Here is a 24,815-nt window from a genome sequence, read left to right on the forward strand (position 1 = left end):
GGGAGTAGGTTGTGTTGGAGGATAGACGTACTTTGCAGTAGCTCTACAATAGTTAGTTAGTGTTAGTAGTTTGTTATTTTATTTACTCTAGTTATCTTTATCACACAGTTGTTTCATAGTAAATTATTTAAACTCGAGTAGTTCACCATTCACTTCGGCCAGTCTGCAGAACATGACACACAGTATATCGCTTTTGTTCCCGTATCTGTTTCTTTCATATTTATCTGAATGGAACCATTTGCGTTTAACTGTGAAGTTTACTTCTTTTTGCAACATGCCTTGCTTTCACCCTTGTCTCACCTGTCCGCCTGCAACAATAGCCCCAAAGAGATGAATAAGGCAGCACTTCAGACTCTCCTTCAGATGCTCGCTCTCTTGAAAACACTCTGAGAAAGAGAGGAAAAAACACATTGGTTACTTAAAAGGCAGTTTACATTGCAGAAAACCCAAGTGAGAGAGAGTGGGGCTTGTCGAAAATCCATTACAAACATGGGGTAAGAATGGGGTAAAACTCATTGGATTCTGACTGGTAATCACTTTAGGTAACTTCGAAAACATTTCACTTGCTTGGGTGGCAATGACATCGTTGAGATTGTTTACATCTTCAGATTACATAAGCCATAATGATTTAGCTTGAGGTATTCTTAGGTGTGAGAAAAACTCTCAACAACTTAATCTGTTCAGATCTATTTTACACTTCAAGCACCATCACCTTCACATAATGTTTTTCTCCAGGAAGGAAATGGAGCTGGTTTTGTTTATTCAGAATTTGCTTTTACCCTTATGTTTCTAATTCCGATGTTCTTCCTTTGGCCCATTTCCGACAGAGAACATACGAACAGAAGAATTAGGAGCAGGAGTAGCTTGGGCCTGCTCCACCATTTGATAAGATCAGGGCTGAGCTCTTTGTGGCATCGAATCCACTTTCCTGTCTACCCCATATACCCTTTGGCTGCCTTGTTCAAAATATTCAATGGCCCAGCTTGCATTGCTTTCTGGGTAAGACAATTCCATAGACGACCCTCTGAAAGAAAATAAAAATAATCCTCCTGATCTCGCTCTTAAATAAGAGACCACGTATTTTTAAACTGTACCCCCTATTTCTAGTCTCTCCCACAAGGGGAAACATCCTTTCAGCATCCACCCTGTCAAGTCCCCTCAGGATCTTACATGCTTCAGTAAGATCACCTCTCATCCTTCTAAACTCCAATGGATACAAGTTCACCCTTTCCTACTGAGAAACAGTTCCACGGCTATCCCCAGCATCCTGATATGAAGTATTGTAAATCACCCTGGGAGTAGGTTTGTGATGGTGAGTGGGGAGCTGGAGGGGATGCCGGTGGTACAAGTGAACGTATTTGCCCCAAATTGGAACAATGTGGATTTTCTGAGGTGGGTTTTAGCAGACGGGGACCTGGACATGCACCGCCTGATTTTAAAACGGTTGGACCGGTCGTGCACTCGGTCCCTGAAGGTTTCAACCACGACTGAAAGGAGCTGCGTGGGTTTATGGAACAATTGTGGGGTGGAGGATGAGGAGGAGAACCCATGGCGGTTTGAGAGACCATGGGCGGAGAGGTTTTTGATTTCTCGCATGTGCACTGAGTGTACTCCGGATTGATTTCTTTGTCTTAGATAAGACGATGTTGGTGGGGGTAGTTGGATCGGAGTGATCGGGAATTGTGCTCTCTGACCGCATGCCACATTGGGTGGACATGCGGGTGGCGAAGGGGGGGGCTCAGCTGGCACAGTGGAGATTGGGTGTGGGATTCTTGGCGGATAAGGTGGTTTGTGAAAGAGTGAAGGTGGCCATCAGCAATTATCTGGAGCAGAACCTCCACTGGGAGGTGCTGAAGGCAGTGGGAAGGGGGGAATATAGATCGATTCAGGCGCACCAGGGAGAGGGTGGAGCGGGCTGAGAGGTTGAGGTTGGTGGAGGACATTCGGAGGGTGGATCGGAGATATTTGGTGGCGCCTGAGGAGGCGCTACTAAAGGAGAGGCAGAGGCTCCAGGTGGAGTTTGGGTTGGTGTCCACGGGAAAGTCGTAGGGGTAATTGGGTAAAGCCGGAGAGGTGGTCACTGAATATGGGAGAACGCAGGCAGGATGCTTGCACACCAGTTGAGGCAGTCAGTGGTGAGAGAAATTGGGAGGGTGAGAGGCGATGGGGCACGGTGGTATCAGAGCCGGAGGGGGATGAACGGGGTTTTTGAGGCTTTATACTGGAGATTGCAGGAATTGGAGCCTCTAGTGGGGGATGAAGGGATGAGGCGGTTTTCGGACGGATTGGAGTTTCCGAGGGTTGAGGAGGCGAAGGTGCAAGGACTGGGGGCCCTGATTGGGCTGAGGGAGGTAATGGATTGCGTGGGATCGATGCAGGTGGGGAAGACCCCATGTCCGGATGGGTTCCCAGTCGAGTTCTATACGAACTTCGTGTTGGAGCTGGGTCCCTTTCTCGTGAAGATGTATAATGAGTCGATGATGAGGGGGGAGCTCTCCACACGCCCCATCTCAGTTTGAAGCGTAAACAAATTACTGCAATCCTTGTTTATGTAGCTATCACATAATTCCTCCTCCCTGTGATGCTGTAGGCATTAAAGTACTTGTGGAGGACTTCCGGGTGCGGCGATGACCAGCTAGGTCGCACGTTTCGGCAGCTCCCGGTGAAACGGACTTTTGGGCTCTTAATAGGCGCCCCAACGGCAATTTAAACGGCAAAAACACTGTGCGGTAAACCAGAAGGGAATCCCCCCGGACACGCATGGAAAAGGGAGAGGATAGCGGCCGGATTGCGGAGGAGCAGCGGCAAGGAAGGGAAGCTCAAAGCAAGATGGCGTCGGAAGGTGGCCGTTTGTTATGGGGCCCGGAGCAACAAGAGTTCCTGCGGCGCTGTGTGGAAGAGCTGAAGGAGTTGAAGAAGGAGCTGTTGGCACCGATATTGCAGGCGATTGAAGGACTAAAGGAGGAGCAGAGGACCCAAGAGCTGGAGCTTCGGGTCGTGAAGGCAAAGACTGCTGAAAACGAGGATGAAATACAGGGCCTGGTGGTGAAGGCAGAAACGCACGTGGCACAGCACAAAAGGTGCGTGGAGAGGTTGGAAGCACTGGAGAATAACTCGAGGAGGAAGAATTTAAGAATCCTGGGTCTTCCCGAGGGCGCAGAAGGGGCGGACGTCGGGACATATGTGAGCACGATGCTTCACTCGCTAATGGGATCGAAGGCCCCGACGGGCCCTTTGAAGGTGGAGGGAGCTTATCGAGTTCTGGCGCGAAGACCAAAGGCTGGAGAAATACCTCGAGCCATAGTGGCGAGGTTTCTCCGCTACAATGACAGAGAGATGGTTCTCAGATGGGCGAAGAAAACTCGGAGCTGTAGGTGGGAGAACGCGGTTATCCGCGTATACCAGGATTGGAGTGCGGAGGTGGCGAGAAGGAGGGCAAGTTTCAATCGGGCTAAGGTGGTGCTTCACAAAAAGAAGGTCCAGTTTGGAATGTTGCAACCGGCGAGATTGTGGGTCACACACCAAGGGAAGCACCACTACTTTGAGACCGCAGAAGAGGCGTGGACATTCATTGTGGACGAGAAGCTGGAATAGTCTGGAGAGAGAAAGAGCTTTTGGGACAAAGTGGTGGGGTGATTATGTGGGGCGAGGAAGGGGAAGGGGGGGGGGGGGGGGGATGATTTTTCAATTTGTTAATTTTGTGATCCTGTAACTTTTCTGTCTTCCCCATGTTGGGGGGGGGGGGGGGGAGCATGAGGAACTGTGGGCGCCGGCCATTAGGGGCGGGGCCGAGTGGGAAACGCGGGCTTTGTTCCCGCGCTATGGTAATTATGGCGGGAACAGGGACGCAGGAAGGAGGGGGCCTCGCACAGTGGGAGCCGAGGACAAGGGGGGAAGCCGAGGTCAGCCAGAGTTTGCTGACTTCTGGTAGCAACATGGGGGGTGCAACTACGCTAGAGGGGGATCTAGCGGAGTGGGGGGGGGGGGCGGGGGGGTTAACTGGGTTGCTGCTGCTAAGGAGAAGGGGGAGCTGTTATGGGATGGGGTGGTCGAGGCAGGAGGGCACCGTCGGGGGGATATACGGGTACGTGGGAACCGGGTGAGGAGATGGGTTAAAAAAGGGGATGGCTAGTCGACAGGGGGAGGGGGGGGGGGGGGTGGTAAAGAGCCCCCCAACCCGGCTGATCACGTGGAACGTGAGAGGGTTGAACGGGCCGATTGAAAGGGCACGGGTACTCGCACACCTAAAGAAATTAAAGGCAGATGTGGTTATGTTGCAGGAGACGCATCTGAAACTGATAGACCAGGTCAGACTACGTAAAGGATGGGTGGGGCAGGTGTTTCATTCGGGTTTAGATGCGAAGAATAGGGGGGTGGCTATCTTAGTGGGGAAACGGGTACTGTTTGAGGCAAAGACCATAGTGGCGGATAGTGGGGGTAGATATGTGATGGTGAGTGGCAGATTGCAAGGGGAGGCGGTGGTTCTGGTGAACGTATATGCCCCGAACTGGGATGATGCAAATTTTATGAGGCGTATGTTGGGACGTATTCCGGACCTGGAGGCGGGAAAGTTGGTAATGGGGGGAGACTTCAATACGGTGCTTGATCCAGGGCTGGACCGGTCGAGGTCCAGGACCGGGAGGAGGCCAGCAGCGGCCAGGGTGCTCAAGGACTTCATGGAGCAGATGGGAGGGGTAGACCCCTGGAGATTTAGTAGGCCTAGGAGTAAGGAATTCTCATTTTTCTCCCATGTTCACAAAGTATACTCACCGATAGACTTTTTTGTCTTGGGAAGGGCACTGATTCCGAAGGTGACAGGGACGGAATATACGGCCATAGCCATTTCGGACCACGCTCCACATTGGGTAGACCTGGAGGTAGGAGAGGAAAAAGAACAGCACCCACTCTGGAGAATGGATATGGGCTTATTGGCGGATGAGGAGGTATGTTTAAGGGTGAGGGGGTGCATCAAAAGGTACTTGGAGCTTAATGACAATGGAGAGGTTCAGGTGGGAGTGGTCTGGGAGGCGTTGAAGGTGGTGGTCAGAGGGGAACTGATATCCATAAGGGCACATAAAGGGAAGCAGGAGGGTAAAGAAAGGGAGCGATTGTTGAAAGAACTTTTGAGGGTGGACAGGCAATATACAGAGGCACCGGAGGAGGGACTGTACAGAGAAAGACAAAGGTTACATGTGGAATTTGACCTGCTGACCACGGGTAAGGCAGAGGCACAGTGGAGGAGGGCACAGGGTGTACAGTATGAGTATGGAGAGAAGGCGAGTCGGCTACTGGCTCACCAATTGAGGAAGAGAGGGAGATAGGTGGGGTGAGAGATGAGGAGGGAGAGATGGAACGGGAAGCGGAGAGAGTGAACGGGGTGTTCAAGGCATTCTATGAGAGGTTATATAAGGCTCAGCCCCCGGAAGGAAAGGAGGGAATGAGGTGTTACCTGGATCAGCTGGAATTCCCGAGGGTGGAGGAGCAGGAGAGGGCGGGACTGGGAGCACTGATTGAGATGGAGGAGGTGGTAAAAGGGATTGGGAGCATGCAGGCGGGGAAGGCCCCGGGACCGGACGGATTCCCGGTGGAATTTTATAGGAAATATATGGACCTACTGGCCCCGCTTTTGACGAGAACCTTTAATGAGGCCAGGGAAAGGGGGCAGTTGCCCCCGACTATGTCGGAGGCGACGGTATCGCTCCTTTTGAAGAAGGAAAAGACCCGCTGCAGTGTGGGTCCTACAGGCCCATTTCCCTTTTAAATGTAGATGCTAACCTCCTGGCCAAGGTGATGGCGACGAGGATAGAGGACTGTGTCCCGGGGGTGGTCCACGAGGATCAAACTGGGTTCGTTAAGGGGAGACAGCTGAACACGAACATACGGAGGTTGCTAGGGGTAATGATGATGCCCCCACCAGAGGGGGAGGCGGAGATAGTGGTGGCGATGGACGCCGAGAAAGCATTCGACAGAGTGGAGTGGGATTATCTGTGGGAGGTGCTGAGGAGATTTGGTTTTGGAGAAGGGTTTATTGGATGGGTACAGCTGCTGTATAGGGCCCCGGTGGCGAGTGTGGTCACGAACAGGCAGAGGTCTGAATACTTCCGTCTTCATAGAGGGACGAGGCAGGGGTGTCCCCTGTCTCCGTTACTGTTTGCATTGGCGATTGAGCCCCTGGCCATAGCACTGAGGGGCTCCAGGAAGTGGAGGGGAGTACTCAGGGGAGGAGAAGAACACCGGATATCTCTGTATGCAGATGATTTATTGCTGTATGTTGCGGACCCAGTGGAGGGGATGCCTGAGATAATGCAGACATTCAGGGAGTTTGGGGAATTTTCGGGGTACAAATTGAATATGGGGAAGAGTGAGTTTTTGTGGTGCATCCGGGGGACCAGAGCAGGGGAATAGATGATTTACTGCTGAGGAAGGTAACAAGAGATTTCCGGTACTTAGGGATTCAGATAGCCAGGAGTTGGGGAACCTTACATAAGCTTAATTTAACAAGATTGGTGGAACAGATGGAGGAGGATTTTAAGAGATGGGACATGGTGCCCCTGTCACTGGGGGTCGGGTGCAGGCGGTCAAAATGGTAGTCCTCCCGAGATTCCTTTTTGTGTTTCAGTGCCTTCCGGTGATGGTCACGAAGGCTTTTTTCAAGAAAATTGAGAAAAGTGTCATGAGTTTTGTGTGGGCCGGGAAGACCCCGAGAGTGAGGAGGGGGTTCTTGCAGCATAGCAGGGATAGGGGGGGGCTGGCACTACCGAGCCAAAGTGAATACTACTGGGCCGCCAATATCTCAATGGCATGTAAGTGGATGGGAGAAGGGGAGGGAGCGGCGTGGAAGAGATTGGAGATGGCGTCCTGCAAAGGAACCAGCCTACAAGCACTGGTGACGCGCCGTTGCCGCTCTCCCCGAAGAAATACACCACAAGTCCAGTGGTGGTGGCAACGTTAAAAATTTGGGGGCAGTGGAGACGACATAGGGGAAGGACGGGAGCCTCGGTGCGGTCCCCGATAAGAAATAATCATAGGTTTGTCCCGGGGAGAATAGATGGGGGGTTCGGAGCATGGCAGAGAGCTGGGGTTGTGCAACTGAGGGATCTGTTCGTAGACGGGACGTTTGCGAGTCTGGGAGCGCTGACGGAAAAATATGGGTTGCCCCAAGGGAATGCATTCAGGTATATGCAACTAAGGGCATTTGCGAGGCAACAGGTGAGGGCATTCCTGCAGCTCCCAACGCAGGAGATTCAAGATAGAGTGATCTCAGGGACATGGGTGGGGGATGGTAGGGTGTCGGATATATACAGGGAAATGAGGGACGAGGGGGAGATCATGGTGGATGAGCTGAAGGGGAAATGGGAAGAAGAGCTGGGGGAAGAGATTGAGGAGGGGCTGTGGGCTGATGCCCTACGTAGGGTAAACTCGTCATCCTCGTGTGCCAGGCTAAGCCTGATACAATTCAAGGTTTTGCACAGGGCGCATATGACCGGAGCAAGGCTCAGTAAATTTTTCGGGGTAGAGGATAGGTGTGGGAGATGCTCGAGAAGCCCAGCAAACCACACCCACGTGTTTTGGTCATGCCCGGCACTGCAGGGGTTCTGGGTGGGGGTGGCAAAGGTGCTTTCGAAGGTGGTGGGGGTCCGGGTCGAGCCAGGCTGGGGGTTGGCTATATTCGGGGTTGCAGAAGAGCCAGGAGTGCAGGAGGCGAAAGAGGCTGATGTCTTGGCCTTTGCGTCCCTAGTAGCCCGGCGAAGGATATTGCTTATGTGGAGGGGGGGGGCTTATGGGGGGGGGGGGCTCGGGTGGGTCCTCAGGGGTGTTTTTGTATAGATAGTTGTACTTGGATATGTATATTGGATTGATCTGGAGAGTTATTATTTTTGTTATGGCAGTTGCCATTTAGGTTATATATTATTTATTTATTTGTTAAAAATGGTCACTGTTATTTATATTGTTTTATTGTTGTAAAAAGGAAAACCTTTGTATTGTTTTGTTTGGCCGAAAAATTTGAATAAAATATATATTTTTTAAAAAGTACTTGTGGAAGCCAGTGAACTGGTGCTGACTGCCAGCATTATGGCCCGCTATTCTCACCCCTCACACAAACATCATTCGACCACTCTCTGTGTCCCTCACAGATCTCCAACAGTCCACCGCCAAAAATACCGCCCCACTCCTCCTATTGGTCTTTGACAAAGCTTTGACAAAGAGTCATCCAAACTCGAAACATTAACTCCCTTTTCTCTCCACAGATGCTGTTGGACCTGCTGAGGTTGCCCAGTGTTTTCTGTTTTTGTTTCAGAATCCAGCATCCGCAGTAATTTGCTTTTATCCTCCAATTGGCCAGCGGAACAATTAGACGTCGGATGTGATGTTAGGAAAGTTAATCACCGATGGATAATCTGGGTGCCAGTCATATGAAGCAAAGCAAAATGCTGCGGCTGCTGCCAGCATTCTCAAACTAAAAGCCGGGAGCGACTGTTGGGCGCTTCTCCTGCGATCGGGAGCGCCACCACCGATCGCCCCGCGACCCTCCCGACAGCCGCCAGGGACCCACCCGCAGGTTGCGACCCAGCGTTTGAAAAACCCCGACTTAAAGTATGCTCAGAATAAATCTATTCAATTCAATGGGAAACTAATACGATGGATATTTATCTCCAGAGTATGAAGTTTGTAGGCAGAACATGCTGAAATACAAGGGGGAAAAGTAACAGCCTAAAACACTGAACAAAACTGACACAACCATAATAAGTTCAAAAATAACTTTCAAAAAATCACAGCGGAATGAATCTCTCTATGAAGCGCCAATAACAGCTGAATACTTATATTTTTGGACATAAACTCTCCAGGGAATGTACTCTGCCTGAAAACTTCCCAAAAGACCATCAGTGTTTCAAAAAGGCAATGTGGTAAAGAATGATTCTTCTGCCACTAGGAGGTGGCCGTCGTGCTTTTTGAATTCATGTTAAACTTTCAGAAAGAGTACACATTACCCGTTTCACAACTTGGAAGGGATCATAGAATCCCTACAGTGCAGAAGGAGGCCATTCAGCCCATCGAGAGCACCAACCCTCCAAAAGAGCACAATACCGAGGCCCACGCCCCCACCCTATCCCCGTAACCCAGTAACCCCACCTAGCCATTTGGACACTAAGGGCCAATCCACCTAATCTGCACATCTTTGGACTGTGGGAAGAAACTAGAGCACCCGGAGGAAACCCATGCAGACATGGGAGAATGTGCAAACTCCAGACAGACAGTCACCTGAGGCCAGAATTGAAACTGGGTCCCTGGCTGTGAAGCAGCAGTGCTAACCACTGCAGGAAGCAAGATAAGGATGTTTGACTATTTAATACAAGAGGGTATATAGTGGTACCAATGCATTAAGGAGGCAGGTGGGGAATCGTAGATACATGTCAACACATCTCAATCCTGTACATCAGTTTTATTCCGATTAAACGTTTTGCATTATAATTTTGCTTACAGCAAATTGATATTATAGTCTTGCCGTACAATGTACATCAGTGTTCTTCAAACTTTTTTTCCGGGGACCCATTTTTCCCAACTGGCCAACCTTCGGGACCCAACCCAGCCGACCTTCGTGACCCGCGCTGGCCAACCTTCACGACCCACGCCGGCCAACCTGCGTGACCCACCATTTTCTCTTACCTTGTTTGCTGCTGACAAAAATGGAGGAAATAGTTTTGGGTCCCTTTGGCCCTCGTACATGCTCTTCCAATGGAACCTGTTGGATGACGGTGAAGCCTTCCGTTGTCGGAAAGTATGGAGTCTATATCTGTCCAAAGTTCTGCATTTTTATACCGGTAAAATCTTATCAAATAAACACCCCCCCTCCCCCCACAGAACTTGTAAAAAAAATGTTAAAAATGAACAAAATAAATGAAAAAAATAAAAATTAAATGAATAAAACCCCTCCCGAACTTGTGAAACAAAAAGTTGCGACCGTTTTTAAAAAAAAAGCAGCCGCACTGCGCATGCGTGCCCGATCATCGCCGCGCATGCGCATCGTTTTTACATGTTCGCGGCCATTTTGAAGGCTGCGGCTGTTGCGCGATCGGGAGCATCGCGACGGACGGCTCTGCAACCCTCTCGACACCCGCCCGCGACCCACCCGCGGGTCGCGCACCCGAGTTTGATAATGCCTGATGTACAAGATGCACACTGAGCAGCTGGAATTGTACGCAGTCCCAAAGACATATTCCAGAGAGCAATAATGATGTTAGTATACGCCACTGTGTTTTCCCACTATGTGTGGTAGCTACCCAGATTTAATACTTTCCGGATACTTGGCGCTGTCCATACCCTGGCCAACTGCTGTCTAGGAACCAGTGCCATATTTCAAATAATTTCTCTTGGTTTAATTCCAGTGAATTAATGCCACTCTCAACTGGACTACCTTACATAGTGCTTCAATCTGACTGGCTGTGTAGGAGGACTTCCCTTCAACTGAGGCACTAATGCAATAGGGCACTTAGGGGACATTGTGCCAGATCTGAATCAACAGAGTCTTTGATTTGATTTATTGTCACATGGGAGTGTAGTACAGTGAAAACTATTTTTCTGCGGCCGAGGGAACGTACATAGTACGTACATAGTAGACAAAAAAATAATCAACAGAGAACATTGACAAATGGTACATCGACAAACAGTGATTGGCGATCTTGGATGTCACCTTGCAGGAACTGGATTTTTTAAATTTTATAAATTTAGTGCACCCATTTCATTTTTTCCAATTAAGGGCAATTTAGAGTGTTCAATCCACTTACCTTGAACATCTTTGTGTTGTGGGGGCGAAACCCACGCAACCACGGGGAGAATGTGCAAGCTCCACACGGACAGTGACCCAGAGCCAGGATCGAACCTGGGACCTCAGTGCCGTGAGACTGCAGTGCTAACCACTGAGCCACCCTGCTGCCTTAGGAACTGGATCTTTGAGCATCAGCAGAAGTTGAAGATATTGCCATCCCAACCAAAACCTCTCCGGCGCTCATTGCAATTCAGTGGTGCATATTAGCCCCACCACCAATGACAGACTTGCAGCTACCAATACTTCCCTGCAACAATACTCTCGTTCAAAGTGGTTTCCTGGCAATCCCAAACTTGGCAGCACAATCTGAAATAAAAATCAAAAGTGCTGGAAGATCTCAGCAGGCCTAGCAGCATCTGTGGAGAGAGAACACTGCAATTCGAATACCGCCGCAACCGGTCCACAGCAGACGCCATCTCCCTGGTCCTACACTCATCCCTCGAGCATCTCGACAACAAGGACTCCTACATCAGGCTCCTCTTCATTGACTACATCTCCGCCTTCAACACTAAAACTCAGCCAAGCTCATATCAAAGCTCCAAAACTTAGGACTTGGCTCCTCACTCTGCAACTGGATTCCCGACTTTAGTAAGAATAAACAACACCTCCTCCACAATAGTACTCAATACCGGGCCCCACAGGGCTGCGTACTTAGCCCTATACTCACTGTACACACACGACTGCGGGGAAAAATTTGGTTCCAACTCCATCTACAAGTTTGCTGACGATATGACCATAGTGGGCCGGATCTCGAATAACGACGAGTCAGAATACAGGGGGGAGATTGAGAACCTAGTGGAGTGATGTAGTGACAACAATCTATCCCTCAATGCCAGCAAAACTAAAGAGCTGGTCATTGACTTCAGAAAGCAAAGTACTGTACACACCCCTGTCAGCATCAAGGGGACCGAGGTGGAGGTGGTTAGCAGTTTCAAATTCCTAGGGGTACACATCTTCAAAAATCTGTCCTGGTCCACCCCCGTCGACGCTACCACCAAGAAAGCACAACAGCGCCTATACTTCTTCAGGAAATTAAGGAAATCTGGCATGTCCACATTAACTCTTACCAACCTTTACAGATCCACCATAGATAACATCCTATCTGGCTGCATCATAGCCTGGTATGGCAACTGCTTGGCCCAAGACCGCAAGAAACTTCAGAGAGTCGTGAACACAGCCCAGTCCATCACACGAACGTGCCTCCCATCCATTGACTCCATCTACGCCTCCCACTGCCTGGGGAAAGCGGGCAGCATAATCAAAGACTCCTCCCACCCAGCTTACTCACTCTTCCAATTTCTTCCATTGGGCAGGAGATACAAAAGTCTGAGAACACGCATGAACAGATTCAAAAACAGCTTCTTCCCCACTGTTACCAGACTCCTAAACGACCCTCTTAAGGACTGACCTCATTAACACTACACCCCTGTATGCTTCACCCGATGCTGGTGTTATCCAGTTACATTGTGTACCCTGTGTTGCCCTTTGTATTTTCTCTGATGTCCTTTTCTTTACATGGACTTAATGATCTGTTGAGCTGCTCGCAGAAAAATACTTTTCACTGTACCTTGGTACACGTGACAATAAACAAAATCCTAAATCCTAAACAAAATCCCAACAGAGTTAACGCCTCAAATCCAATATGACTCTACTTTGGAACTTTTCAAAACTTAACATTTCGAGTCAAATTAGACTTGAAATGTTAACTCTGTTTCGCTCTCCACAGATGCTGCCAGACCTGGTGAGTTTTTCTAGCACTTTTGTTTTTTATAAGTGTCCTGGAATAATTCCCATGAATCTTTTCTGCACTCTCTCCAATGTCTTCACATCCATCCTGAATTACGGAGCCCAGGATTCAACACAACACTCCAGTTGAGGTTGAACCAGTGTTTTATAAAGGTTCATCATAACTTCATTGTTTTTGTACTTTATGCCTCTCTTTATAAAGCCCAAACACATTCTCAACCTGTCTGCCACTTCCAACAATTTGTACAAATATACCCCGAGGCCCCACATCCCCTTTAGTTACACCTTTCATTTAACGTGGTCTCTCTTTGCTCTTCCTACCAAAATACATCACTTCACAATTCTCTGCATCAAACTTAATCTGCCAATTGGCTGCCGGTTCTACCAGCTTGTCTATATCCTCTTGAAACCTATCGATATCGTCCTCACAGTTCACAAAACTTGTGCTTTGAGTCATCTGCAAATTTTGAAATTGTGCCCTGTATACCAAAGGCTAGGTAATTAATACAACGGTGGCCCTGCTTTCAATCCTGAGGAACCCTAATGTAGAATCCTCAAGTCCAAAAAATCAATCGCTCACCATTACTCGCTGTTTTGTCTCATTCATTTGCCTTCATATCCATGCTGCCTCTGTCCCTTTATTCCATCCGCTTCAACTTTGCTGACAAGTTTATTATGTGGCACTTTATCAAACATCTTGAGGATTTCCATGTTCACAACATTAATCCCATTACCCTGATAAAACCTTTCAGTTACCTCACCAAAAAGACTCTCAACCAATTTAGTTAATCACAAATCCATGCTGGCTTTCCTCAATTAATCCACACTTGTCCAAGTGACTGTTAATTTTGTCCTGGATTATCGACTCTGGTCTGATTATGTGCTCAGGTCTCAGGACTGAGGCTGAAGGTAAAGAGCTTAGTATTGTATGAAAAACGCAACTGTTACCAAGACCAGGGAGTTTATTTCAAAGTGGAGCTTACAGTATGTTAGTCACCATTTCAGTTACAACGTACGACAACAACCGAATTCCTCACTGGTGATGCAAGTTTAAAGGTTTTTGGAGCAACAGCTGTTCTCAAATCAGCTGCAATGATTTTGGAATGTTGCTTTTTATACTCATGAGTCACACTGACTTGATTAATAATGTCAGCTAAACAATTAGTCATTCCAGTTTACATCATCTCGAGGGACACAGCTCCTTTTCATAGGGTAGGATCAGTCATTCTAAATGAATAAAAGTGATTATCACCAACATGTACGTGGGGGTGAAGGGCTTGTTTTTTTACAACCAGGCTGCCTCAATCAGTTCCTTTCCTAGGGATTGCTTTAAAACAGACTATTCTAACGAAAGCAAAGCTCCAAGCAAGAAGTTTTCCATTTATGCAAATTTATGGATTAAAATTTGAACCAAACAGAACAATGCTATTTCTAATTCTACTGCAGTAAACAGTCATAACCTAAGTTTCCACACGGGACATCACATTCAGATTCAGATTCACCTCCCATGATGTCAAATGGGCTCAGCATGGTTCCTGACCAGATAGATGGCCACGGTGAGTAGGTCAATCTGAATACTCCCAAGGTTCTTGACACCTGCCGCATGTCCCATCTAGCCTGTTCTCCCAATATAGCGCCATTTAAGAGGAAAGGTTGGAGAGTTTAGATGAGTAAGAGGTGACTTGATCAAAACCATTAAGATCCTGTTCGGTATTGACAGGGTGGATGTGGAGAGGGTGTTTCTTCTTGTGGGAGAATCTAGAACTAGGAGTCATGGTTTAAAAATAAGGGTTCACTCATTTAAGACAGAGATGAGGGGAATTTGTTTCTTAGGATTAAGAGTCTTTGGAACTCTCTTCCTCAAAAGGCAGTGAAAGCAGAACCTTTGAATATTTTTAAGGATGAGCTAGATAGATTCTTGATTAACAAGGGGGTGAAGGTTATCGTGGGTAGATGCAAGTGTAGAGATCTTACTGGATGGTGGAGCAGGCTCAAAGAGCCTAATCCTGCTCCTAATTTGTATGTATGTTAAATGCACTTGTTTTAGAGGAGCATACAACATATTTTTAAAAACCCATATGTAATTCAAGCTACAATTCAGCTTATTGCTACCACACAAAGGCTACTGCTAATTAGCGTGAGGAGGGAATGAAATATTCTTCCAAACACGAGGGGGGAAACCAGCAGTGGGGAAGCTGGGTAAGATGTTCCTGTATGAGTAGGACCTTGGCTTTCTCTGAAATAGCCCATTACTGAGGCCTACCTTTGTGATATTTCAAAACTTCCAGATACCAATTTGTGCATCTGCAATACCTGGCCAAATCCCAAGCCAATCCATATTATTTCCACTGATATGTGATCAGATACCTCACAAAGTTTATTATAACTGTAATAATACACCAATCGGGTAATTCTAGAGGGAAATCCTGCACCCCCGAAGCCCACACATCTCACTGAAAAAAATAAGTTATTGGGATCTGGGCAATCATTCGTATTTATAGCCAAGTCCTAGCTGCCCTCAAGGGGGCGGTGGTGAGCAACAGTCCACATGGAGGATGTACAACTGCTATGTTGCTGGCTAACATGCCAGTGAAACCTTGAAATAACCAAGAATCTCTATGCTGTTCTGAGCCAATTACTGCCGCCGCCTTCTCCGTCACTAAATAGAAAAACATATATTTGGAAGACCTTAATGGAATTTCTCTAATTTCAAAACATTTCACGTGTCATGAACCCAGGCTGTGAAGGTTATCAAGCGGAGGTTATCAATTTGGGTCTCCCAGTTATACAGGGTGACTACTTTTACCAGGAATCCTACCAAACACACTCTATTTTGCAACTCAGACTGCATGCCTTTGCCAAGAGGAGGATAATGTTGAACATAACATGCCTTTCATCCTTTTTGCATCTCCAATATATTTCAGCTAATCTCTCCTGCACTTCTTAAGTAGACAGATGTATACTGCATCCGTATCAGCAGTCTGCAGCTATATGCTCAAAGGTATTATTAACTATGTCAATGCTACTGCCCTGGCTATGTGAGCCCTTGCAACCCCAGATGATGGCTTCAGCCTGTCGGAACCTCAGGCTAGAAGGAAAGTTGGATTAAAATAGGATTCATGCTACTGCCTTTTTGTTAAGCAGAGGCTCTATACCAGTCACGGCACAGTGGTTAGCATGGTTGCTTCACAGCGCCAGGGTCCCAGATTGGATTCCCAATTTGAGTCACTGTCTATGCGGAGTCTGCGCGTTCTCCCCATGTCTGCATGGGTTTCCTCCGGGTGTTCCGGTTTCCTGCCACAGTCCAAAGATGTGCAGGTTAGATGGATTGGCCATGCTAAATTGCCCTTAGTGTCCAAAAGGGTTGGGTGGGTTACTGGGTTGTGGGGCTTGGGTGGGGTGCTCTTTCCAGGGGCCGGTGCGAACTCGATGGGCCAAGTGGCCTCCTTCTGCACTGTAAATTCTATGTTCTATGTTCAGTGATACGTTTTGTGATGTGCCTGCCCCAGCAGAGGCTCAATTACAGTCTCCCGTACCCAGTGAAGTGAGTATGCTGCAAACAAGTTTATGGAGTCTAGCAAGAAATATAAACAGTAAAATTACTTGGGCATTGTTTTTGTATATAAACGTGTTGTTTGCTCTCGTAAATCAAATGCTGCAAATGGCACTCTATTGAGAAATGGAGGAAATAATATACGGGCAATAGACACGTGCCTGAGAACATCCAAAAAAAATCATTAAAAAGTCAATTCGCCCACATATCTGATCAAGTGGGACTGTGCATATCAAGTCTATTCCCTTTCCATTGGTTGCTCCTGCGTAGAATGTTAACCAACGTAGAATGTTAACCTACACTGCAGACACCCACATATACCTCCTACTCAATTTTAATTATTTTTCTTAGCCATAATACAAATCCAATATTCACACTGATCAAACCATCTAAATATGTAAAAGTAGCCACACTTACTACCTTGCAATCCCAGATGGAGTACTATTACATAGGCCAAGCTAAACTTCAAGCCATTTCTTCATCATACACAGGAAAGTATCAAAATGACTACACTTCAAAGATGTTTAATTAGCTGTAAAGCATTTTGGGATGTCATGAGATTGTGAAAGTCATTTCTTTCATTTGGAGTAATTCAAATCAGCAGTCAGCCACTTTCATTGCTCTAGCCACTACCAAGAAAAACATATATGCCAATTCCATGAGTTTAACCTTGAAGTTGCCATGCACTGGGCTTGAATAGCCTGCCACCAGTTAATCTACACTGACCCAGACATATCAATGATTTCTAAGAAGCCAAATAATTGAAAGTGCACCAGGGGTAACCATCGAGCACACATCGAACATTTGGGAATTATCACTGTGATCATTTACATAGCTGCAGCCCTTGCTGCCTTCAGACAAGAGCAGCTTCGACAAACAGCTCGACACACTGGGGCACTTATCGTCATAGTAATTATCTCAACTTGTTCTCAAGCCTTGAATACAAAAGGCCCATTTGTGTTGGGCCACGCACTTAGTCAGCTATCTGATATGTCAAATACCAGGAGAATGTGCCAATGTCTCAAAGGCTTAAAAAACAGAAAGCATTTCAATCTCTGATTAACCAATTCTAAATTTATATGGTACCAAAGGGGATCACTGGGGTGACCAGCAGATAAGCAAATATTTTTGTTTGACAAAAACAAAAACTCAATAGACCAGATTTCAGATAAGGAAACTGCCCTTATTTGGGTTATAACCTATTTATATCAAATATACGCATTAGATGGAAATCTTGATGGTCAGCATTTTCCATATTTGCTGCCACATTCTCCTTCATTTGTCTACTAGTCTGTGATCACTATTTTAGCCCCACTATTTTTAGAAATGACATCACCTCATTAGGTTATCATTCCTTTATCACTTTTCAATTTCCCGCATATTCATAATTCATCTGCCTCAACACATATTTCAATTTATTCCTGAATTGCCTTTTAATCTTACACAGCACTTCAAGGTAAACATGGCTTCATCTTCGAATGCAGTTTATCCGCTACATAATCGCATGAACACCTTTTGCTTTCACTTCTTAGTTTTATTTCCTGCTCTCTCCTTCTGCCAACAATCACTCATGTTAAGGCACAGGCGCGTGCTGAACATCTGTAGCACCTGGCCCAAATGGTTGTTCCTTAGAGGTAAACTCAGGCACTGTCAATGGGCTATTTAATTAAAGGGACATCACAGTGGAGTCCGATGCTATGCTTTCTTCATCCACCATCCACCCAGAAGCATTCTTTCTGCAGTCATTACAAATGGGAGCCTTGGCTGGCCGGTAATCTCTCTCTACGCTAGAGGCAATGCCATCAGTTGTGGTGTCTCCATCACTTCACCATGGCCAACAAACCGTCCCATCTTTAACCATCATAGTACTGTATAGAACACAACAGTTGGCTCAAGGAATTGTCAAAAGGAATGAAGGAATGCATTTATGTAGTGCCTTTCATAATCTCAGGACATTCCAAAGTGCTTAACAGCCAATTAAACATCTTTGGAGTACAGTCACTCTTGTCAAGTAGGGAATCTAACAGCCGAATTGTGCACAGCGAGATCCCACAAACAGTAACATTATAGTGACCAGATTCTTTCCCCCGGTGATGTCGATTGAAGGATAAATATTTGCACGTCCATTGGGCAGAATTCCACAACTCTTTTTCAAAATGTTGCAATGGGCTCTTTTACATCCACATAAGGCATCATAGGGTCTGAATTTAATGTCTTACTCAATAGGTGGCATCTCCAACAATGCAGCCTTTCCTTAGCACTGCGATAGAAGTGTCAGCATCTGTTCTCAAGTCTCTGGAGTGGAACTTGAAGCTATAACTTTCTGCCTCAGAGGCAGAAGCATTCAAGCATATGAATTCGGATCAAGAGTAGGTCACTCGGCCCCTCAAACCTGCTCCACCGTTCAATACAATCGAGGCCGATCTGATTGTAACCTCAACTCCTCATTCCCACCTACCTCAACACCTTGCTTATCGAATCTATCTTGCTCTGCCTTAAAAATATCCAAAGACTCTGCGTCCGTCGTCTTTTGAGGAAGGGAGTTCCAGAGACTCGAGACCCTCAGAGAAAACAAAATCTGTCTAAATGGGTGACCCCATATTTTTTAACAGTGACCCCTAGTTCTAGATTCTCTCAAGAGGAAACATCCTCTCCACATCTACCCTGTCAACACCTCTCAGGATCTCATCTGTTTCAATAAAGTTTCCCCTAACTCCCTGTCCAACCTTTACTCAAAAGACAACTCATCCATTCCTGGTATTCATTTAGTGAATGTCGCCATAGTTCCATCGGCTGCTTTCCCCTTTGAGAGAGAGAGCTGACTGGTGTTTATTCAACCCAAGGGTCACCACACCTCAGGCGAGGGACAAGTTCAAAAGGCAACCTCAGAGGTATGGGAATTTAACCCACACTGTTGGCTTTGCTCCGCATCACAAGCCAACTGAGCTAACTGAAATCTCTGAACTGTTTCCAACGTATTTGCATCCTTCCTTAAATAAGGAGACCAAAACAATACTCCAGATGTGGCCTCTCCAAAGCCCTGTGTAACTGCTTTTTTAATTCCTCTTGCAATAAATGATAATATTCTATTAGGTTTCCTAATTATTTTCTGTACCGGCATACTAGCCTTTTGCAATTCATGTACTAGGACACGCTGTAGCCACGTAAAATGGCTGATTCCCTATTAATTTGGCCAAAACCCGATTTAAAATGGCTAACCGAAAAGGCTGATGGGAAAAGCAGCCAACAGGACACAAACGGACAGCTGCAGACAGAATAGCGTATTCGGCTCTGGGGAAGTCGGCCCAGATCGATACTCAAGACCATTAGCAGCACATCAACCCAGACATCTGCAGTTTAATCGGCTATCCCCGGGAACAATTGCAACATATTAGCAATTGAATGCCAGGCCAGACCTGTCGGCGCCTGCAGTGGCCGAAACAAAGACAGGTGAACGGCCACCCCCCGATCGAGGAATCGCCCCGTTATTGGACGTATCGAACCCAGTGATTGGGAACAAGTCCAATCACTTGGGACTCAGGGTCAAGGGCCGCCCCGAGAGGCGAGAAGCCGCTGGGCCCTATAAAGTGAGGGGCCAAGTTCAGATCTCTCTCTCCCTTCTTCTCCTGCTCGAGACCTTCGAAAGAACATCAACCAGAAACAGTAAGTCTGACTCCAGCGATCGCTACCCGATAAAGACTCCTAGCCATCAACCCGTATCAGCCTTTTTGAATCCCGCGGGCCAGATCCGATTCGATAAGCCATTCGTTTCCCTGACCTGGTGGGCCCTTCCTAAAGTTAAGTATTGGCCAGTAGTGATAGGTTTCTATATAGATAGTAGGATTATTGTGTAAGCATTAATTGTTGTATATAATAAATGACCGTTGATTTTAATCTTACTAAGCGGTGTGCTGACTTATTAATCATAACTCGAGCTTGAACCACGTGGCGGTATCAGAAAGATACCTGGTGACTCGTGAGCAAAGGTGGCAATCAGAGGTAATAAAACTAAGGTTAAAAAGAGCAACATAATTGGCGACTCCGGTGGGACCCGACATAGAAGTGGAAAACCACTCCGGGAGAACCCCAACAATTTGAATTAGAAGTCCAATCGGAAACAAAAACAAAACAAAAAAAACAAGTGTTCAAGCGGTTCTGGTTAATAATTCACAATTCGGAAGTGTGTTTATGCATGTGTAACTAACAGGGTTATAAGGTAAAACTGATAGATTTTTGTTGCGTCAAAACTGTCGGAAGTCGGTATTTTCGGAAATTAGCGCAAGCCGTACCCGCATCTACGACACCACCTTAGCCCCCTGTTCCAAATTTGAACGTAGCGAGCAGATAAGAGAGACGGCCATGCAGGCAATGCAGGCAATGCAACGCCTCATGAACCCCGAAGAATTTGCGGTCGCACCGATCAGCAGCATTAAAGTGGGACAGTGTCCCATTTGGGAAGTGGAAATTGGCAAATTTCTGCAGGGCAAAGGATGGCCCGTGTGGAGCGGATTCTGTAATAATGACGACTCAGGTCCCGGAAGTATAGGGCATACTTGGTGGGAGAACATGATCGAAATCCATAAGAAAAGCTTAGCGAAAGCACGCAAGCCGATGGCAATAGTGTCCCGCATGGCACAATTGCGAGGCACAGAGGAGGTCGTCAGGACGCTCCGAAAAGAAATAGAAGGCATACATCGTATGAGTAAAATCGACGTATGCGAGATGGAAAAAGAGAACCTGGAATTGAAAAGGTAGTTAGAAGCCAAAGACGAAGAGGTGGCTGACGCCAAACGGGGTCACCAGTCTTGTCTGGTGCATTTAAGCAGTTTTCAATCCCAGTATGAGAAGGCTTATCAGGACACGCAGCGTGCCGTCCTGGTTAAGAAAGAGACAGAGAAGCAGGTGGAGACGCTACAGAAGCAGTGTAGTGATCTCAAGGCAGGGTATTTTGGAAAAAGCCAAGAACCGGACCTTTGGCATTATAAAAGTCCGCAGCCACCATCGTTCCTCCCCCCTGGAAATGTAAAAGCCGACGCACTGGCTAAGGCAGGATCCAGGCATGGGTACTTTTGGAAGCCCCCCCCCCCACCCCCGAGTGCGCCCCAGTGAGTGTAGTTCAGGTGGCGCAGACTAGGATCGAAGATCTAGTAGAGGGCCAGATCGTGAAAGGGAAGTTTCCAGCCTCATACGAGAGGTACAGAAATACAATAACCACACAAGACGGTGTGGTGCTAAAGGACACCCTTTATGTAGTTCCTGAGCAGGATAGGAACCAAATAATCTGTTTATTCCATGATAGTCATGGACACCAGGGAATCGAACCCACCGCAGCCCACCTCAAACAGCTTTGTTGGTGGCCTAATCTCAAAGAGGATGTATCCCATTACATTGAGAATTGCCTCATCTGCGCTCAGAACAACCCAGATAGATATGCCAAAAAGTCACAACTTAGCCACACCCGACCTGTTAACGGCCCCTGGACTAACCTCCAGGTCGATTTTATAGGTCCATTGCCCCCTTGCAGGAATGGCTATAAATATGTTCTGGTGGTCATAGACACTTTTACAAAGTGGGTGGAAGCATTTCCAGCCCGCACCAACACCGCGAAAACCACAGCCAAAATCCTAACCCATCACATTTTTACAAGCTGGGGACACCCCCGCAGTATTGAATCGGACCAAGGTTCTCACTTTACGGGACGGGTCATGCAGAACGTCCTCACGATATTTGGCATAACCCAAAAATTTCACATTGCGTACCACCCTCAATCGAGTGGTATAGTGAAGCGCGCATGAATCGGACCCTAAAAACCACCCTTAGAAAAATGGTCCAGCAGAACAACACCACTTGGGATTCTGTCCTCCCCTTTGCGCTGATGTTTTTGCATAACACTGTTTCCACCTCCACAGGTTTCACCCCACACACCCTCATGACCGGACACCCCATGAAAGGGACAGAGTATTGTTGGGTTTAGACCTGACCAGCCCTGAAGTTACTGCCCTCACCCACGAGAAAGCCGTTGAACAATTACTTATAAATGTAAAAACGGCTCAGTTAGCAGCCGCTGTTAAACTGGGTACTAAAAGAAAACAGAGCAAGGCCTGTTTTGATAAGGCAGTACATGCAACGGAGTATAATATAGGACAACAAGTGATGTTGTCTGTGTATAACTCCAGCACATTTCTGTCTCTGAAATACTCGGGTCCGTACTCCATTACGGATAAAGTAAGCCCATCGGTATATAAAATCAAATACCCAAATGGTAAGACTGCGTGGTTTCACATAAACCAGCTAAAGGCTTATGGAGCACAGTCAAACCACGCCCACCACGTCATGCTTGACGCAGCAGACCAAACCCCGCCCACAGCCAACGTGACCACACCAACCCCCTCCACGTCCAGCCCAGAAACGGACTCGCCCTTGACTCCACCCACAAACTTTACACTCCGCCCCGGAACGCCCACAGACTGCAGCAGCAGAGACAGCGACTGTGACTCTGACGACAGCCACAGCACGCCTCCCTACTATCCTGGTCCCACACCCAGCGACTCAGAGTTCGACTCCAGTGACCCCTTCCTCATCACTTTCTTAAACAAACCACACCACCGACCACCGAACCACACGGACGACCCCAACTTTATCCCCACTCAACTTGACGAACGCCATTGGCACCGCGACAACTCCTACAGACTCGTCCACAACGACGAGAGCAACCCCAACTCATACCACGCAGCCCTCTCAACATTAATTCACTCCAGAATTTGGCACCCGGGAGAAGGGGACGACCCCAATCCGCCAAATCCTTTGCGACCCTGTTCGCAACAGAGAACTGAGGTGTCCACATGATGATTTAAAGGAGACACTTGGTGAAAAGTGTTGCCCTTCCTGATGGAACCTGCAGGATGTTTTATGTTGTTTGTATATTTGTTTAAATGTTGTTCGTCCAACGGGAGAATTTTCTCACCGCCACACACCCATTCACCTGAACTTTTTAGCTCTTTCCAACGGACATCCACCGCGGCCAGACGCGTGTTCAGTGGTACCAACTTATCTGCAGATACCTGGTCAACAGACCAGACGCTTGTTCAGGGGAACTAGCTTTTCAGCTGATACTTGTTCGGGTATCAGACGCCTGATCGTAACTGCTCATCTGATTTGACGGGAGAATCACAGCAGCAACCCCACCATGATGACTATATTTTTGCCCGTTCTTGTCGGTTGCTCAGGCAGTGGAGAAACGGCGTGAGACCCGCCCTGCCTGGGGACACCCCCGTTAGTCAAAAACGCTCGGGTAGGGGAGATACGGTATTGGTAGCCGTCCTACCCGGGGACTCCATCCAAATCTTACCCGTCGCGACCCATACGCACCGCATTCGACCTTTTCCTTTCAAAAACAGTTTTATTTATTTAGGCAACCTTTGGGTTGCTGCCAAATGCCATTTACATCCTAGAACATTTGGATGATAAATCAGCACTGGTCCACCATTGGGAAGTGTGCCGTGTCCTAACATTTGTTTTGGGAAAAAAAAATGAGGGAGTCACATATAGTGACCAATAATATGGGAATAATTGGCCCCGCAGGACAGACACACTAACATACCAGATATTATACCAAGGTAGTTACAGATACTATGCTTGTTTTACAGAACTCCAGAAGCTCCAGGACCGGAGAAAACAGAGAACACAAAGAAAGAAAAAGAAAGAGGACAGCCATGAGGACTTCTTTCATCGTGATCAAGATTTTTATACTGGAATTTGGTTGCGCGGGAACGCGGACCCCATTACTTCAAACCCCCCTGCCGTTAATGTTTCACTGCCCCGCAGTACCGAGGGCCCAGTCACCAGCCACGCTGCATTATCCTGGTGTGCCAAGTTCATAACTTGGTACTCCCTGTTGTACGTTATCGAAGCACTATTAGCGTTGGCCATACTCTGCTGTGCAGTACAGACTATGCGCCTCCGCAAGTGGAGAGGGAGAGCGTACCGCGCTCGAACCCCGGTATATCGGATCCAATCCCCTATGTTCGGGTATGACCAGACCCCCGCGACCTATAATACAAAAATAAAGAACAAGCACTTGCGTTTCCCTGTAAATAAAAAGATGTACAAAACTTTCATGAAAAAAAAATGTATGATCCTGAGCTTGACTGCCAAGCCAGGAAAGAACATATGGAATGTTATGGTGGTTGTTGTATGTTTTAGAGAGATATGATGCAATGCTTGATGAGTGTATTTAGGTAAAATTAGAGGTTCCAAGTTTTATTTTGTAGATACATGCCCCTGCCTGACATAGCGCCCTCAAGAATTGTTTAGGTAAATTTTTGTGCATAGCTAGGGTCAGAGTAGTGGCCATGCAGGACCCGGTTAGGGAACGGAAATGACAAAATTTATGCGATCCTTCACGCTTCGTGTTAGGATCACAAGGAGGGACTGTAGCCACCTAAAATGGCTGATTCCCTATTAATTTGGCCAAAACAGCCAACAGGACACAAACGGACAGCTGCAGACAGAATAGCGTATTCGGCTCTGGGGAAGTCGGCCCAGATCGATACTCAAGACTATTAGCAGCACATCAACCCAGCCATCTGCAGTTTAATCGGCTATCCCCGGGAACAATTGCAACATATTAGCAATTGAATGCCGGGCCAGACCTGTCGGCGCCTGCAGTGGCCAAAACAAAGACAGGTGAAC

The 24,815-nt window shown here is 47.3% G+C and overlaps 1 protein-coding gene across 2 annotated transcripts in view; it reads right to left on the minus strand.

Moving 5' to 3' along the window:
• nbeal1 (neurobeachin-like 1) overlaps nucleotides 1-24,815 on the minus strand; it is a 384,125-nt gene that overhangs the window by 200,328 nt on the left and 158,982 nt on the right. For both annotated transcript variants that reach the window (XM_072481723.1, XM_072481715.1), the window contains exon 7: nucleotides 301-386. In XM_072481723.1, coding sequence (XP_072337824.1) covers nucleotides 301-386 — 86 coding nt within the window. The remainder of the gene's footprint in view (nucleotides 1-300; nucleotides 387-24,815) is intronic.

The sequence above is a fragment of the Scyliorhinus torazame genome, chromosome 2, assembly GCF_047496885.1.
Source record: "Scyliorhinus torazame isolate Kashiwa2021f chromosome 2, sScyTor2.1, whole genome shotgun sequence".
NCBI lineage: Eukaryota > Metazoa > Chordata > Chondrichthyes > Carcharhiniformes > Scyliorhinidae > Scyliorhinus > Scyliorhinus torazame.